The following is a 19,027-nucleotide window of genomic DNA, read 5'->3' as shown; positions in this document are numbered from 1 at the left end:
GGAAAAGTGTTCTGTGGTCTGACGAGTCCACATTTCAAATTATTTTTGGAATTATTGACATGGTGTCTTCCGGACCAAAGGGGAAGCGAACCATCCAGACTGTTATCGACACAAAGTTCAAAAGCCAGCATCTGTGTCGATATGGGGGTGCATTAGTGCCCAAGGCATGGGTAATTTACACATCTGTGAAGGCACCAGTAATACTGAAAGGTATATAAAGGTTTTGGAACAACATATGCTGCCATCTAAGCGCCGTCTTTTTCATGGACGCCCCTGCTTATTTCAGCAAGCCAATGCCAAGCCACATTTAGCACGTGTTACAACAGCGTGGTTTCGTAAAAAAAGAGTGTGGGTACTTTCCTGGCCCGCCTGCAGTCCAGACCTGTCTCCCATCTAAAATGTGTCGGGCATTACGAAGCGTAAAATACGACAGCGGAGATCCTGGACTGTTGAACGACTGAAGCTCTACATAAAACAAAAATGGGAAAGAATTCCACTTTCAAAGCTTCAACAATTAGTTTCCTCAGTTCCCAAATGTTTATTGAGAGTTGTTAAAAAAAAAGGTGATGTAACACAGTGGTGAACATGCCCTTTCCCAACTACTTTGGCACGTGTTGCATCCATGAAATTCTAAGTTAATTATTATTTGCAAAAAAATAAAAAATAAAGTTTATGAGTTTGAACATCAAATATTTTGTTACATCTAACACAATTTCCCAACTCATATGGAAACTGGGTTTGTACAAAATAAGACTAAAAGTGTGAAGGGACACGTCAGGGCCCCCGGTCCTCAGCTTTCTGAAATTACATAGAAATAACATTGTAAACATAAAAAATGCAGCACAACAAACAAATATTGGGCAACACAAAGAGCAACTTCCTGTAAGCAAGCAGAAGTTTTAGCGGGCCATTTCCTGACAAACTCAACAGTGTGAAGATGTAAAATTTGTACATGCAATTGTATCCATCCATTCATCTTCGTCTGCTTATCCAAAGTCAGGTCGCGGGGGCAGCAGCCTAAGCAGACATATATTAACTCCAGGCCTACCATAGCTCAGGTAACAGTCGCTAACAAATTTAGGCACGTCGAAAAAATGGGATTTAGAAGTGAATACAGTTCTTTGGATTCCATTTTGGGGCAGCACGGTGGTACAGGGGTTAGTGCATGTGCCTCACAATACGAAGTTCCTGAGCAGTCTTAAATTCAATCCCGGGCTCGGGATCTTTCTGTGTGCAGTTTGCATGTTCTACCCGTGACTGCGCGGGTTCCCTCCAGGTACTCCGTCTTCTTCCCACCGCCAAAAACATGCACCTGGGGATCGGCTGATTGGCAACACTAAAATGGGTCCTAGTGTGTGAATGTGAGTGTGAATGTTGTCTGTCTATCTGTGTTGGCCCTGTGATGAGGTGGCGACTTGTCCGGGGTGTACCGCGCCTTCCGCCCGAATGGAGCTAAGATAGGCTCCAGCATCCCCCGCGACCCCAAAAGGGACAAGCGGTAAAAAATGGATGGATGGATTCCATTTGAAGAGTGACAAGAACATGTTTGTCACGCTGAACAGTGTTGTTGTTTTTGTTCTAGTCTGCTGATGCTTTGTGTTGTTGTGGTTGTCTGGCACAGTAATACACAGCCGTGTCTCCAGGCTGTGTATTCTGTCCATTTAGAGTCACTGTGTTGCTGGAGGTGTTCACATTAATACTGAACTGGTTCTTCAGTGAGTCCTTGTAGTAAGAGTATCCAGCACTCGCCGTCCCAATCCACTCCAGTCCTTTCCCAGCAGGATGCCTGACCCACGATGTGTAGTAGCTAGCCACAGAATAAGACACCCCACAGTCGATCCTCAGACTCTGACCAGACTGCAGAGTGACAGACGGTGGCTGGGTCAACTCTTCACACTCGACACCTGCGGAGGAAAAGTTATTAGATATCGGATGTAAGGGATCTAAGGTCATGTGTGCCTCAGTGACACTCACAGGAACCTGCAGCCAGCAACAGCAGCACAACTACACGGAACATGGTTGGTACTCAACTTGTTCTGATGGGATGGAATGTGTGCAGCTTTTATAGCACGCTGCATGGTGGGGGGGTCACTTTGCATACAGTGGCACTACAGGTGTGCTGCAAGATGACCGCTCATTACGTAAGCTGCAATACATTTTACAATCATGTTTACTATTTATCTGTTTTTATTGAAACTGCTATTGCACTACTTTCATTGTTGATACAGTGACTTTGCTTAGATTTGTGCTTATGAATTAAAATAATACTATCAATATTTTTATTATTCTAGGATATTAGATATCCCCACAGGAATAAAAAAAATGGGACTGTATTCACTCCCAAGGTAAAACAAAAATGTATGTTTGCTCCCACAAGCTTATATATATTTTATGTATTCTTATTATTGGGGCAGCACGGTGGAAGAGGGGTTAGTGCGTCTGCCTCACAATACGAAGGTCCTGAGTAGTCCCGGGTTTAATCCCAGGCTCAGGATCTCTCCATGTGGAGTTTGGTTTTTGTTCTGTTCTTTTAAAGTATTACAATTGAAAGGGAAAAGCAGTAGAAAAAAAATGGATGGATGTATTTCTTCCAAGTTTTTCTCAGGTTCAACTAAGATATGTTTTTTTTTTCTTTCTCAAGTCGAATGATAGAATTGAAAAAAACAACTTAAATTAAAAAATTTAACAATTTCACTCTTAAGATCACATTTCAGCACTATTAGCATCATTTTTCCCCGCACATACTGTATTTATACACTACACAAAAAAACATTGAAACAAGTGCTGTCTTAGATAATAAATTATCTTATCTTGGATGACCTGCATATGTTCGGGTATCAGCCACCCAATCTGACATCGATGGACAAAGATAGTTTTGTTTTATTTTCCTATATTCAAACAGTGTTACTGTTCAAACTGTCCTTGATGTTACAATGGCCAAAAAAAGCAAATATACTTGTTAAAGTAAACTTCTTTGTTGTTTTTTAATGTATATTTAGGCCTACTTCGCAACTGTATTTTACTGTTAGCCATAATGGTGGTACTTGGGGAGCCAAGTTTTTTCTGAGGTGGAACTTGGGTGAAAAATAAAAACAATAAAAGTTTAAGAACCATTGCTTAAGACATTCAAATTTCCCACAGGAGTAAAAAAAAAACTACATTCATGACAATAAAACTCTTTCACTCTTAGGGTGAAAAAAAATGCTGTACACTTCCACAAAAATGTGTTCATGTATATTTATTCTCTCTTAAAACTTTTATTTAAAAAAAAAGACGGTACAATAAAGAACAAAAACGTTCACTCCCAGAATCACATTCCAAAACGTTTAGCATATTTTTTTGTGCATTTTTGGTCTAATATTGCAATAATCATGTAAATATGCAGATTACCATGAATCATTTTGTAATAACTTATACCATATTTAACAAATATATCACAAAATGCTTCAAGGTTTTTTACAAAATGCGTTATCCATCCATCTATTTTCTACCGCTTATCCTTTTCGGGGTGCTGGAGCCTATCTCAGCTACAAATGTGGCATTATGACATAATGAGTTGAACATTTATTACATTATTGCATAACTTGTTGTGATACACAAGCACAAAAATGACAGCCCAAAAAACACATTGGGCAAAACAATGAAACACTTCCTGTAAGCAAGCGGAATAACTATTTCCTGGGGGACTCAAGACTTTGAAAATATACAACTTGTACATGCAATTTTAAAATAATATGATTTAAGGTCTACTATATCTCAGGTAAAAGTAGTTAAAAATGTTGACATGTGGCTAAAACATGATTCTGAAGTGAATACTTTGTGTGGCTCAGTCTCATAAAATGAGTTAGATGTCTGTTGCAGCTGAAATTAAATAATTGATAAATGCAGAAGAAATAAACTGATATAAATTAAACAATAATGTATTACTGTGTACTTGATTGATGATTACGTTAAATTCAGGATAAATTGTATCTGACGGCATTTTATTCTTTGAGACAATTGAATGTTTCCGACTTTGTGGGGATGTCAGAATATCCTTTTCTGTTCCAACATGGGATCCATAAAGACGTGATTGAGTTAGTTCAATTGAAAACATTTTATTCAGGAACGACAACTAAAATAATAATCTCATGTGGTGACCTCTGCACTCACAAATGTTAGGTGAGTCTTGGTTTTACCTAAAGTAAAACCGAGAATCTTTTTTTTTTTCTTTCTGTCAGTCATCTCAACTCTCTCAGTCCAAATGCAAAACAGCGGTGTCAAGCATGGTTGGTCCAACAACAGATGGTCACCTTGTTTCTAAGAGATGCTCATTTTTCTTTCCTACTACCTTTTTTGCACATCTATAGTACACTTTCACAATATTTATTCAACACGCAAATTATTTTTGTGTGGAAAACAGGGCAAGAATTGAGAATATGTTTTTAGGGGTCCAGTTTCAAGGCAGCAGGTGGTGTCCCAGGGGTGCAGCCAGAGGATGTGTTTGGAAACTGAAAGAGCTTAACAGATCAGAACTTTTTTTTCTTTGGTTCGACAGTTTTTTTTGTTAGTTTTTTTTTTTTTTTGCATATATCTTCACTTAAAGGGCAAAAAAATATATATGTATATATACTTTAGTTGTATTCATATATATATATATATATATATATATATATATATATATATATTCAAATATTCTTGTATGTAAAAACAATGCATCTATATTTTTCCATGTGTTTTTTGTCACCGATTTTATTTGCCACATATTTTTTATGCATACATTCACACCTCTTATGGTTTTGAATCATTAAATCACCATTTTTTTTTTTTTTTAAATAAAAAAGCAACGGCTCAACTAAGTAAAGACCAATTGTATTTAGGTACATTATATTACTAGATGACTCACATACTATATTACTCACATATGAACTTGAAGTGCCATCCCATGGAATTGTCCAAAATGTTTTGGTTTCCTGGAGCATTCAAAGTTCCTTTCACTGGAACTAAGGGGCTAAGTCCAACTCCTGAAAAACCTTCCTCTACCAAATTTCACACTCGGCACAATGCAGTCCGAAATGAAGCGTACTCCTGGCAGCCTCCAAACTCAGACTGGTCCATCAGATTGCCAGATGGAAAAGCGTGATTCCTCACTCCGGAGAACGCGTTTCCACTGCTCTAGAGTCCAGTGGTGACGTGCTTTACACCACTGCATCCGATGCTTAGCTTTGGACTTGGTGATTTATGGCTTAGATGAAGCTACTTGGCCATGGAGACCCATTCCATGAAGCTCTCTGCGTACTGTACGTGGGCTAATTGGAAGGTCACATGAAGTTTGTATAACATAGTTTATAAGTCTAATATACAGGACCTACCAAATATGTATTCTTGCTTTGATATGTTTTAGATAGAACACTTGAATAAATAAATAATTAAAATAATATCAAATAAATTCATATTTTTCAACATAGGGGGAGTCCTGCAGAAAACAAAAAATTGCCAAAGATTGAATTGATACAGAATGTTTCTTTATTTTTTAATCTAGGCCCTGTTTACCATGTATTTTGTATCTCAGGTTGTTCAATCGACTGCAACTGGACTGTTTGGTTTGTCTGAGAAGACGTTTCGCCTCTCATCCAAGTAGGCTTCATCAGTTCATGCACATATGTGATGGGACACAAGTAGGGGATTTTATTTTTTTGTTTGTTTCATTGCCATGCAAGTTTTATAGTGTTTTATTGCTGTGGATTTTAAATTGCATGCTTTTATATTTTAGAAGTTGATTGAATTTTTAATTGCATGTTTGTACATTTTAGAATTTGTCTTGTTTAATTGCATGTTTTTACTTCTTGTGGACTTTGCTGGTATTTTAAGACATTGCCCCTTTTAGCTGGTTGCCCCTAACAACCAAAGTGCCCAATCAAACGGCACGGGAAATTGGACGCACCTGAGGAGCATTAGGACTGCACATTTAAAAGGAGCAACAAGAGAAGGAGTGACAGAGGCAGGGGCGAGACAAGCAGGAAGGATCGACAGCAGGAAGGATCGACAGCAGGAAGGATCGACAGGCTTGGACGACAGGAGAGAGAGGACGGCAGGTTCTGGCCAGAACGGAGAGGAATCAACAGGCTTTGCCAAGGGCGACCGAGTGAACGCATGTAGGCTGGGAAGGAACCCCCGGACCACGCAGTAGACCCCGCAGGCTACCGGAAAGAACCCCAAGACGTCCACAGCAGCCAGGGGCAGAGGAAACTCTGCCGCCCAAGTAAGTGCCATACTGTTGTGGATCTGTGGGGACACCCAACTGCCTTTGGCTGTGGGCATGCAGGCTCGTGCGTCGTACGCTGGCTGTGTGGTTCTGTGGACAGGGGGGGCGATTTGGACCCAGAGACCTGCGGAGACCCCCGGAGCGACCAGGAGGCGGAGCGGGACGGGTACGGCCATGTGGGTCCCGTGAGTGACCGGAGACTGGCGAGGAGAGTGGGCGTGCCCCAACACTTGGACGGGGAACTACAGTAAATGTGAGGTCAGCCCGGACAGTGTCTCCGTGGTTTTTGTTGATTTTATCTCCGTGGCCTGCCTCCCTTTTTAATTTTTTGTGCAGGAGGATGCCATGGAAGGGGGCGGAGCCAAGATACCCACACGCCTGTTGGCCCCTCGCCCATCACCTTTTTTAGATTAGATAGTACTTTATTTATTCCGTCAGGAGAGTTCCTTCAGGAAAATTACAATTTTCAGCACAATCCCATTCAAGATCAGGCAAACATTACAGGGAGACAGAACAGGATCGCTGACGGGTCTGCTGGCTTCCAAAGCCCCTTACAAAAAAGATGACATACAGGTAAACAAGGGGTGGGGGCATGGGAGAAAAGAATAGAAGATTAAAATAAAATTAAAAAAATCGGTCTTAGCCTGGGCCCTGGAGTGGGGGTGCAGACTGAGGCCAAGGGAGAAAAAAAACAACTCATAGCCATAGTACACATCCCTCTTACATGTCTGTAAGAGGGAAACATCAAAGAACACAGAGGACATTAAAGACATTAAAGCAGCAGATACAACCAGACACTTCTACATACAGCTATGAATAAAAAGTAAAATAAACATATACACTGTGGTGGCCTCTGCGGTGTTCCACGCCATTGTCCGCTGGGGAGGAGGGAGCATGGCCAGAGACAGAAGCAGACCCAACAAAGCAACCAAGACAGCCGACTCCACTCTCGGCCAATGTCCAGTCCGCATGGATGAGCGAGAATACGTCCAAGGTGACTGAGGTGTCCGACACCTGCTCACCCAGTCGAGACACCGCGAAACCTCTCTGTCCCAGCGCTCAGTGCTAGCTCCGCAGCCCTGTCCCCTCATCCGCGTCTCCTCCAGTCCCTCCAAACAGACTCTGGTGTAGCAGAGACCCAGCAGCTGGTCTCCATGGCCAAAAGGCTCCCGGGAGGTAGATCCAGAAGTCCACAAAAAAAGCACCACAGAGGTCACAAAAGTGCCACCCCTTGTCACACAGTCCCAAAGGGTCCTGGACCAAAATGAAAAAAAATTATAATAACACATGAAAACAAGAGGGAAACACAAAAGGATGAAACAAGGGGCGGCATGGCGTAGTGGGTAGAGCGGCCGTGCCAGAAACCTGAGGGTTGCAGGTTCGCTTCCCACCTATTAACATCCAAAATCGCTGCCGTTGTGTCCTTGGGCAGGACACTTCACCCTTGCCCCCGGTGCCGCTCACACCGGTGAATGAATGATGAGTGAATGTTTGGTGGTGGTCGGAGGGGCCGTAGGCGCAAACTGGCAGCCACGCTTCCGTCAGTCTACCCCAGGGCAGCTGTGGCTACAAATGTAGCTTACCACCACCAGGTGTGAATGAATGATGGGTTCCCACTGCTCTGTGAGCGCTTTGAGTATCTAACAATAGGAAAGCGCGATATAAATCTAATCCATTATTATTATTATTACAAGAGCACAGAGCTCCTGCCTACAGCAGCCACTACAGCAGCGCCATCTTGAAAAAAAAACAAAAAAACAACCTCTGGTATTTTAGCATCAACAACGTCCATCCATCCATTTCCTACCGCTTATTCCCTTTTGGGGTCACGGGGGGTGCTGGCGCCTATCTCAGCTACAATCGGGCGGAAGGCGGGGTACACCCTGGACAAGTCGCCACCTCATCGCAGGGCCAACACAAATAGACAGACAACATTCACACTCACATTCACACACTAGGGTCAATTTAGTGTGGCCAATCAACCTATCCCCAGGTGCATGTCTTTGGAGGTGGGAGGAAGCCGGAGTACCCGGAGGGAACCCACGCATTCACGGGGAGAACATGCAAACTCCACACAGAAAGATCCCGAGCCTGGATTTGAACCCAGGACTGCAGGACCTTCGTATTGTGAGGCAGACGCACTAACCCCTCTGCCACCGTGAAGCCCGCATCAACAACGTGACTGTTTTTATTGTATTTTAATAAATTGTGAACCTGTTAATCATCTTTCCTTATTTTGGACAGCTGCTCTCATTACATTGGGTTCTTAATATTTATATTAACAATTTTTATTGGTTTTAAGCAACAACTGTATTAGATTTTAATATTTTTACCACTCGGGTCCATCACACATAGACTTAGTTTGGTCAGATCTAGTCCAGTCTAGTGCCAAAACCCCAAATATTTATACTCAAAACGACAAGGGCGTGCCTGACCAAGGATAGTTTCGCTCCATCATAGTGAGAAAAACTGTTTCCATGCAAAACAGCAATTTCCACTTGTTAGCATAGTTCGAATCCCCCACGTAAGCATTCCATTCGGGTGTAAACAAATGGCGTTCTGATCACCTTCTGTGTTGGAAAAATATTAATGGGGGTGAAGCTCCAAATAAAATACGGCTAGAAAAAGTGTCATATTTAGAGATGTCAATGTTAATGCATTTATGCAGGGGTGTCCAACTCATTTGAGCTCAGGGGCCGCATGGAGGATTATCTGTGCCCTGGACCGTAAAATCATGGCATTAAAAAATATATATATTATTTGCTTTATTTTAACAAACAATCTACGGGTAGATTAAACATATATGATACTTGTAAGAAACATACTTTATTTGTCGCCATGGAAACCAGGATTAGTGATTTAGAAGTAGCTGGTGCCTATCCCAGCTACAATTGGGCGGAAGGCGGCGTACACCCTGGACAAGTCGCCACCTCATCACAGTAGTTGTGTCTCTTGAGTAACAAGCCTGAACAGCAGACAATTTTCTCAGGCCAACACGCATTTCTTTTATTCAATGTAATAAGTACTTATGAAAAATATTGAAAAATACATATGTTCTGTTCTGGTTCTCGTTTTAGGCCTAACAAAATTGAACTTTGAGCAAGCTGCAAACAGCTTCTTTAACTTTCAACAACAAAAATCAATTTTCAATGTAAATTGTTCAATCCCATTCCCATTTTCCTTGGATTTACGTCAAATGAAGTCCCTGTCTGAATGTGCATCATACACACAACATTGCAAATGTGTATATGTACATCATTAAGCCTATGTTTATTTTCCAGACCAAAGCTGCAGAGATAATCCACCAGAGACTTCATCCCTCCTCTCTGACATACACACATCAGCAAGTGATCACATTTGACACTCAACATACGCACACTCAATAAAGACATACGTACATAAAATACTTGCTTTTTTAAATAATATTTTCTTTATAAAAGCAGACATGAGCCAGAAACAAGCCTGCATCTTCCTCAAAGGGGCGTCGAGGAGACAAGTAAGTTATATTTCAAAGAATTCCAAGCAAAATATTCAAAGAGACAAGCTGAAAGATCAAATTAATACATTTTTGCCAGAAATGTGGGGTTGTGTTTATGGCTAAATTTGTGCAATATTGATATTATTAAATGTTAATTGGGATTGCTATTTTAGGTATGCACATACATTACATTAAAAAATGACTTGTATGTTGTAATCTTATGCAGACACCGTTACCCCTAATTGTTTATACTGTAGGCTTACTGTACAATTTACTTGTTCACCTGTATTGACATTAGTCAAATGGTAGACTTGCATATGAAAATGGGGGCATGATAAAAAAAAAAAATCTAATTTATGAAACATATATGTATATACATGCTTGTGTGTATATATGTATACTTATATGTGTGTGTATATATATATATTTTTTGTTTGTTTGTATTTGTTATTTATTTTTCTAATTTTGAAATTATCCAGAAGTGTTGAACAGAAAAATGATAGTGGATTCTATTATTGACGTTAGCTCGCAGATATAAGGAGTTGTTATACGTTGTTATTAATCATACAACAGATATATATATATATATAGATATATAGATATATATATATATATATATATATTTTTTTTTTTTTAACAAAATGTCAATACAGTACTGTTTTATATAACATTTACCAAGAAGTGTCCAGAAATAATATGTTGGTACATACTGTACAGCAGGAATAGACAAACTAGATTGATTTTGGGGCCACATTTCCAGAAAGCCGAACCCGCCCATCCAGTATTATTCTTATTTTGTATTTTCCAGAGAACTAACATCCTCTACAGTAGACATTTTGGTCTATTTAGTTTGTCAGAGTTACACGAGTGCTCTGCTGTTTTTAAAGAACTACCACAAAAAAGCTAGTCAAAGATCATTTCCGACAGCACTCTCGTGCACTGTGGTACATGTTCCAGTAGTGGTACACGGGCTCCATCAGTGGTGCGCCAAAGAAACACTGGATTGAAGTGCAGTGTTTTTTGTTTTTATTTTTAAACAGTGTTACTGTTTAAACTGTGTAATGTTACAGTGACCAAAAATACCTGTTAAAAAAAGCCTCTGTATTGTTTTTAATGAATACGTAGGCCTACTACGCTATTGTAGTTCAGTGTCAATTGTCATGGTGGTACTTGCAGAGTCAAGGTTTTTCTGTGATGGTACTCGATGAAAAAAGTTTGACAATCACTAGTCTAGTGCAGGGCCGTAACCAGGATTTGACAAATACTGAGGTCAAAAATGTGGTGGTCCAAGAGGAGCTTTTGAAAGGCTGAAATCATGGGTATACAGCAGCATATAAACAATATTACCTTGAGCAACACAATTAACGATCCACTTTTTTTAATTCCTAAGCTGTCATTTAATGTAATAAACAGTTTAAACATCATTAAAATATCAATTTGAAAACTTAACATCATTTATACCTTGACATGGAATTGAACACAAGGTCTCTACTCTGTAGCTTTAGTCCTAATGACACGTGCCACCAAGAGTTATGAGGCAAAATTTGTATTCATGTTCTAATCAGTGACAGTGCTTCAGGGTATAATTTAATGTGAAGCGCCTTGTCATTCAATAATTTACATTTGAAGTGTGTTTCTTCTCAAAAAAAACGGTCCCCCCACGGCTAACAAAGCCATGCGGGGCGGCACCTGACAAGACAACGATATAAGCTAAAGTTCCAATGGTTATCACACGCACGAGGTGTGGTGAAATCTACATTTGACCCATCTCCATGTTCACCCCCTGGGAGGTAAGTGGAGCAATGAGCAGCAGCGTGCGCCGCGCTCGGGAATCATTTTGGTGATTTAAACCCCAATTCCAACACTTGTAGCTGAGTGCCAAGCAGAGAGGCAACGGGTCCCATATTTGTAGTCTTTGGTATAACTCTGCCGGGGTTTGAACTCACAACCTCCCAGTCTCAGGGCGGACACTCTAACTGCAAGGCCACTGAGCTGGTATAATTTATGTTGACAGCACATTTGGGATTGGTTAATGTTTAAAGTAGGGTTGTACGGTATACCGGTATTGGTATAGTACCGCAATACTAATGAATCATATTCGGTACTATACCGCCTCTGAAAAGTACCGGTCCCCCAACCAATTCTTGCCTCCATGGCTACAATTAAAGCAAGTTTCTTACAAGTATCATCCCTGCAGGACGAGGAATAGCTAAACATGCTTCACTACACACCGTAGCTCACAGGCGTCAAAACGTAAACAAACGCCATTGGTGGATCTACACGTGACATCCACTGTAATGATAGCAAGTACAGGAGCGTATCCAGTCGATACTACTAAGATTACGTCTATTTTTCAGCATCACAAAATCTTTTTTCGTTTTTCAAAAATGTGTTGTCTCTTTATAAACTCAGGAAATATGTCCCTGGACACATGAGGACTTTATGACCAATGTATGATCCTGTAACTACTTGGTATCGGATCAATACCTAAATTTGTGGTATCATCCAAAACTAATGTAAAGCATCCAAACAACAGAAGAATAAGTGACTACATTTTAGCAAGAGTGTAGATAGAACATGTTATAGAGAAAGTAAGCAGATGTTAAGAGTAAATGAACAAGCATATTAATAATTAATTTTCTGCCGCGTTTCTTTAATAATTTTGACAATATAATAGAATGGAAAATGACACAATATGTTACTGCATATGTCAGCAGCTAAATTAGGAGCCGTTGTTTGCTTACTACTAAAAGACAAGTTGTCTTGTATGTTCACTATTTTATTTAAGGACAAACCTGCAATAAGAAAAATATGTTTAATGTATTCAAATATTTTTTGTTAAAATAAAGCCAACAATGGTCCCAAAATATTGGTATTGGGGAAAACCTTAGTTTAAAGTAAAAGTGGACTGTGAACGACCCTGTTGTCGCTCGGGTTCCACTGACCACCCAGGAAGAACATCTCTCTAGCAGGTTTGACTCTTTTATTTTTCAATAAAGGCAGTTTTTTGCGCCGTCGTCGCTCCCACTGCTCTCTCGTCTGTGTCTCGCTCTCCGGTCCGCTCTTTAGTCGGCCGCATCTCCGTCTCTCGTGTCTTGCTCTCTCTTGCTTCTTGGTCGCTGTTGCCGGCTCTCCAACTCCTTTCTTGATCTCGCCTCCTTCTCCCCTTTTATACATCATAAGGAGAAATGTTAATTGTTTGCCGGTGCGCGATCCAGGCACCTGAATTAGATTACGGCGGTGTCTCTCCTGGCACGCCCCGCCTCTCCACTCGGCCGCATTCTCCGCCTCCTTGCCGCCATCTTGGGCAGGGCTCTAGCGCGCCCCGGCCCGTCGGCTCCGCCTTTCCACATGGACTTTATTACATCACGGTGTCTGGAGTTGTAGCAGGCTGTGAATGACCAAAGATTGTATAGTGAGAGAGAATGATGTACCATATGGTGATGTACAGTTTTGTCACTTAGAACAAATACAGAGGACATGACCTCAGTGTCCTCAATGGTAGTTACAGCCATGCTCTAGTGTTTTTTAACACTCTGCTGCAACAATGTGAGTCTCACAAATTTTGTGAACTCAACTCAGTTGAATAGCCCAAATGACAAAAAAGAGAGGACCCAAAATTGAACCTTGAGGAACACTACAAAAGCAGTTGAAAAAATGACTGAATACGTCTGATGTAAACAAGCATAACCTTAGTTACATAAATCACATTACGATAGAAAGGAAAGGACTTAAATGGGTGCTTTGAGGAACGCCTCAGTTATGTAAATCACAAGTTTGGACACCGGTGTTCTAAGTATGCTCGCAAGGTTAAAATGCTAATGCAAGGATCTGCCGAAGTGTTTACAGTGGCCCAAGTTCGTCTATACAACAGGACTGTCATGATCCGCTGCCCAGATCATATTTGTTTAGTTTTTGACTCCCTCAGTTTCTGTTTTGAGCACCCCTGGGTTGCCATGACTGCAGATTGTTTCCACCTGCCTCTGATTTGTGTTCGGGATGCTCACCTGTTCCTGGGCACTAATCAGAGAGCTACTTATTCCATGCTTTTCGCCACACTCAGTCTGGTATTATTCTTTGCTTCCACACAACAGTTACAACGGCTACTTTTTTTTATTCCTATCCCTTTTTATATGCTAAGCATTCGCGCTGACCTTTTTCCTTAGCTTCCCGTGCTATCGCCATGTTTGTTTTCTTTGTTGGTACGTTGCATGACTTATGGACGATAAATCATTTTCTTACCTGCACCTTGCCTGCAGAGTTCCCTCTGCATCCTGGGGGAACAATCCATGCAGTAAAATGCGACCCCGCCGTGACGAGGACCACTCAAGTGTTAGAAGTTTTCTGCAAAAATGTTTGTCTACTAAGTTTTTACCTGAATTCGGGGGGTCGGTATCGTTTATGGTTTTTCCCGGGCCACTAGTTAAGTAGCCCTACTGTAAGTTGTTTACTATGAAAACGCCTTAAACCTTGCTTTTCATTTTCAACATCCACCTTTAATGTTTTGCAGAGAACCCTCACCCACGAGGAGGTAGAAGGTAATCCATTTTTCATTTGCTGTCTCCCATGATTTACAAAAATGGGCAGTTTTTATACTCTGGCCTCATGTCTGCATGCCCTCTAGAGTTACGTGAGGCATTTGTGGAGTTTGATAAAGACAAAGATGGCTTCATAACCTGTAAAGACTTGGGTAACCTGATGAGGACCATGGGTTACATGCCAACCAAAATGGAACTGATACAACTCAGCCAAAACATCAACATGAACTGTAAGTAATGTCGACTGGAGTAATACATCTAATGCAATTGCTGATATCATTACGTGTGTATTATTTTGTTAAATGTTGGAATATTTACTTATGTTTTATGGGTGTAGTAGGAAAAAACTTTGTTTTTTTCTGATGACATATAACTAAAAATGGATGCATGACTCAAACTAAGTTTATGTAAAGTGATGTTTGCAGGAAGTGTGTTTTACACACTTTGATGCTCTCGTTTGCATATGATCGCTCATCCGTTACGCACAAAAAAAAAGATTAGATTATAAATCGCTTTTTGTCAGAGTGAGACAATATTTTTATGTGAAACAGTGCTGAAAATTGTCGGTAAAAAGGAATAGATACTTTATAATTGATTTAATATTGTCAGGCATAAACAAAGATTAAGGTTTTATGGTTGACCTATTTTATATTTTTCGATCATATACTGAAATACAATAATATTTTTGAAGTTCCTAATAACTGTTCATAATATACAGAAATAACGTGATTAAGAAAAGCTTATATTAATGTGATTTTTTTTTTCTTCTGTATGTTGCCACCAACTGACATAACAAGAGTACCCAACATAAATGCTGTAATTGGCTTTTGGAAGCAGGCAACAAGTGAAGAGAGGGTGTTAACTCCATGTATTATTTTCACCCAAATAATACATTTGGATTGCAAGGGAAAGTGAAGGCCTTGACCACATTTTTCTATTTTACAGCAGCAACAACAGAACCAATGTTTTATTGGCTAGCATTAACAGCGCTGATGAGTTGATTGTGAACAAAAGTTTGGCAAATGTAACAGTTTTAAAGCTCACAAAGAGGTAAATAAAGCCGCTGGATGTTGAACAGTCATCATACTTTTAATGCAGCTACTGTATTTCCATTCCGTAGTGGTAATATAAAAACTACACCAGAAGGTTGTCTACAGCCACAGCTGTTTGATCCAAATCTAATTGGGGATTGGTTATTTGCAATAGAGGTGTTAAATGGAGTTTAACGAGCAAATTTAATATATTTCACATTTTTTTCTGTGTATTTTAAATACTAGCTGGTAGCTTATCCATCCCAAACATTTATCATGACAGTGGGAGGACGAGTGGACTTTGAGGACTTTCTGGAACTGATGACCCCCAAGCTCTTGGCTGAAACGGCAGGCATGATTGGTCTAAAAGAACTCAAAGAAGCTTTCAGAGAGGTGAGCTTCGTCTCAATGTTTCCTGTTGTTGGTGATTAACGGTTTAAATGATTGCGATCGCGAGTGGCAGCGTTACCCTGTCTACATTCAATCAAAACATTATTTGTTTAGCTGTTACAGTCAGTGTTGACCTGGTCTCCAGGATGCAGAGAGAGCCGGCGAAGTGCAGGTAAAAACCCCTTGATTAGGGAACACATAAAAAAAACAGTGCAGCAGCGACGTGCACAAAAAGCATAAGAAAGGCTATGCAGCATGTTTAGATACAAAGCAACATTAAGAAGCCTCCTGATAGGCTGCGTCGTTTGATAATTAGAAAAAATATATATATTTTTTAATTGAAAAAGTATGGAAAATATCTTAAAATGTTATGTAAAGATAAAATAAAATATAAATAAAAATATAGTTTTAGTAAGAACACTAGATATGATGATAAATTGGAAAATAACGATTGGAAAAAAAATCAAGAACCAAAAAAGTTTTAAAAGATCAGTAAAATAAATAAAAAGGTGTGCCTTACTCATTAACCTAAAAGTATCAACAGTCTGAGCAGGGCCACCAATCCCTATAAACAAAACATGCGCTGTGCATAGGGCCCCACAATCTGTGGGGGCCTGAAGAAGTACATGTAAAATGTCAATTAATGACTAACAAGGCGCTTCTTATCAAATTTTACTGCCTCGTCATAGATAAAAATGAAATGGCACATTTCTCCAGATGTTCTTTTTTGTCTCCTTCGGCACATAATATTATTGCTGACAATCTCAGTCGAGGTTGTCCAAAGAACATGTATTTTCATTCTGTTATGTGTTGTTTTGCACTAAAAAATAAATTATTGAGCAATTTATTTCCCGTGAATATGTTTCAGTACAAAGCAATCAATTGAAATTTCATTGAAAACGTATAAAAACTGTTTGACATGAATGAAAGTGTGACCAATGATGCTTAGGGCCCATGGCCGGCTCTACGCAGGGGCAAGAGGGGGCTCTCCCCCCTTAAATAAATGTTTTGCCTCCTCAAATTAAAATTTCTAGAAAGCTAATTTTAATAAACTCACAAAATTACTACATTACAAGTTGACAAAATTATCTGCACTAGCGGAAAAATCCGCCGAAAAAGGGACACACACGATATAGTGTCGGCTTCCCTCCCATCCCTCCCTCCGCTGTGCATGTATTCAACATTCCACAGGCTGCGCAGCAGTCACACACCCGCACACACCCCTCAGCCCTCAGTAAACATCCAATCACTGTTGCAGTATGAAAGTAAAAGAAAAGGAAAAGTTGCCTACATTTATCATATACTGGGTGTATTTGTGTAGTCTTATCTGTCATAAACACGTTTATCGTCGCGGACTTTCGGTGCTACGGAGTTCCTTTTTTTTTTTTTTTACAACTTGACGAGAGCAGTGACAGCGGAGGCTCTGAGCCAGGGGCGTCACTAGACCTAATACTGTACCTGGGGCACAAATAATTCATGTAGGTGTGCAAAGCGCGCAAGCAAAAACATTTTTAGCTCTTATTCATCATAAAAAATACATAAATAGTGCTTTAAACTATAAAATCATATCAGATGATGTATGGATCTTTGATTAACCACCTGAAATTAACTAATGCATTTGACCTACTTGTGCACTTTTTTACTCCAGACTTCTAAACTGCCACTGGTAAAAGCAAAAAGGAAGAGCAATGAATCTTTTTGAAATATTTATTGCAGTAATCATCTGCAAATTTAACATCTACAAAAGTAAAACAAAAAATAAAGCACCCCTACATCTCTGGGTTCTTTTATATTATTTAATTTCCATTTATGGCAATGTGGCTAATCCTATTTCAGATACACAAAACTATAAAATATACACAAAACAATAAAGCCACAGTAGTAGAATAAATGAACAACTGTTGTGTGTCTGTTCAGGGAATCATTTTCTGAAAAGTAAACTGTAACGTCTCGTTTTCATTTTTGCAAAGTGGTCAATCACTCTGGACAGACATGGAAATATTACAGTAACTGTTATACAGTTGACCAGTGGTTCCCAACTGCTGGGTCGTGACATAAAAGTGGATTGTGTGTCATTTTCAGTGAGTCGCAGTCAGATGTGTGCATGAAAAAAAAAAAAAGTTTAGGGAGAAAAAAAGTCAAATTGTGGCAACAAAACCAGATATTTTTAGTCATTTTTCTAGTGACTTTTAGTGAGTATTTTAGCAAAAGGCAAACCGTCTAACAAGTTGGAGGAGGACTCAGGACAGACATGGAAATATATTTTAATAAAATCTAAATGGGGCAACAAAACTCGATATTTTCAGCCATCTTTCTGAAAACAAATACAGAAATTTTACAATTTTTTCTGGAAACAAAACCAGATGCTTTAGCTGTAGCCATTTTTCTGGTGACAAAACAAGATTTAGTCAAAGTCACACCGATTAACAAGACAAGTCTACTGTGCTATTTTTCTGTGAAATAAACTTGAATGATTTAAAAATTTGGCTCACGACTTGATATGGAAAAAATGTTTTTCTTCCTGAAGATAAACCATTTGAGAAGCACTCAACTCACACACGCTTACTCCAAATCATCATTGATGCAGAACCAGCAGACAATAACCAACATTATGTTTCATGTTCATTGGAAATTCCCCCGACAGCTCGTACAGCAAATGAATGTTTGTCTTGATACAAGGAATAACGTTAGCTAACTTAGCATCAACTTAAGACAATGATGTTGCCTAGCTAGCTAGGACTTCACTTACATCTCTCATTCCTGCTGCTTTTTCTCTGCTGCGGGCGAATAACTTTTTTAAATCCATCTAGGAGTTACAGTTTGAGTCAAATCAAAATTAAAAAATTGTTGTTGGCTAACGTTACCTACCTCACGCAGTGATTCTCATCCTCCCTCTCTCTCTCTCAACCGAAGTCTCGATCCACACGTTAATAAATTACCATATTAATTAGCCATGTGCTCATTGTTTCATGGAGTGAATGCAGTAGCAATCAATTACCATACTAAGTAGTATGTGCGCTGTTGTCTATGTTATGTAGACTTAAAACTCTGAAGGGTTTTTTTTATTGGTGAAATTTTTACTGGGGCACTGCAGATCAACACTGGGGCACGTGCCCCAGTGATATCTGTCTGGCGACACCCCTGCCTCCACTGTCCCTGTAACAAGCTACAAGTCATTTATGATGCTGTTAATGACGGTAAAAATGAAACATAAGGTATATATCCTGCTTGGCAGTCCTCCTCTGCTGTCCTCTGTTCAGAGCGGAGTCCTTAGCAACGGCCCGTTTAACTTAGCAACGGTCTGGCAATCGACTGCTGGAATTCTTTTTCTGTTGTTTTTCTTGTA

The 19,027-nt window shown here is 39.8% G+C and overlaps 2 protein-coding genes across 34 annotated transcripts in view; one reads left to right on the top strand and one right to left on the bottom strand.

Annotated features, from left to right (window-relative positions):
• Nucleotides 1-2,037, bottom strand: part of LOC133541849 (uncharacterized) — a 39,958-nt gene extending 37,921 nt beyond the window's left edge. Inside the window, exons 1-2 of the mRNA XM_061885543.1 lie at nt 1,975-2,037; nt 1,620-1,904 (exon numbers count right to left, since the gene is read on the bottom strand). Of these exons, the coding sequence (XP_061741527.1) occupies nt 1,620-1,904; nt 1,975-2,017 (328 nt within the window). The 5' untranslated portion in view covers nt 2,018-2,037. The remainder of the gene's footprint in view (nt 1-1,619; nt 1,905-1,974) is intronic.
• Nucleotides 1-19,027, top strand: part of LOC133541842 (calcium-binding protein 5-like) — a 76,701-nt gene that overhangs the window by 53,769 nt on the left and 3,905 nt on the right. For 2 of the 33 annotated variants that reach the window (XM_061885488.1, XM_061885483.1), the window contains 6 exons: nt 5,552-5,657; nt 5,867-8,422; nt 9,526-9,740; nt 14,233-14,260; nt 14,347-14,490; nt 15,575-15,684. In XM_061885488.1, coding sequence (XP_061741472.1) covers nt 9,690-9,740; nt 14,233-14,260; nt 14,347-14,490; nt 15,575-15,684 — 333 coding nt within the window. In that variant the 5' untranslated portion in view covers nt 5,552-5,657; nt 5,867-8,422; nt 9,526-9,689. The other 31 variants (XM_061885485.1, XM_061885482.1, XM_061885509.1 and 28 more) reach the window with 27 other exon arrangements.

Source organism: Nerophis ophidion, linkage group LG23, assembly GCF_033978795.1.
Source record: "Nerophis ophidion isolate RoL-2023_Sa linkage group LG23, RoL_Noph_v1.0, whole genome shotgun sequence".
Taxonomy (NCBI): domain Eukaryota; kingdom Metazoa; phylum Chordata; class Actinopteri; order Syngnathiformes; family Syngnathidae; genus Nerophis; species Nerophis ophidion.
Note: the sequence above shows the minus strand (reverse complement) of the source record. Positions and strands in the feature narration are given on the sequence as shown.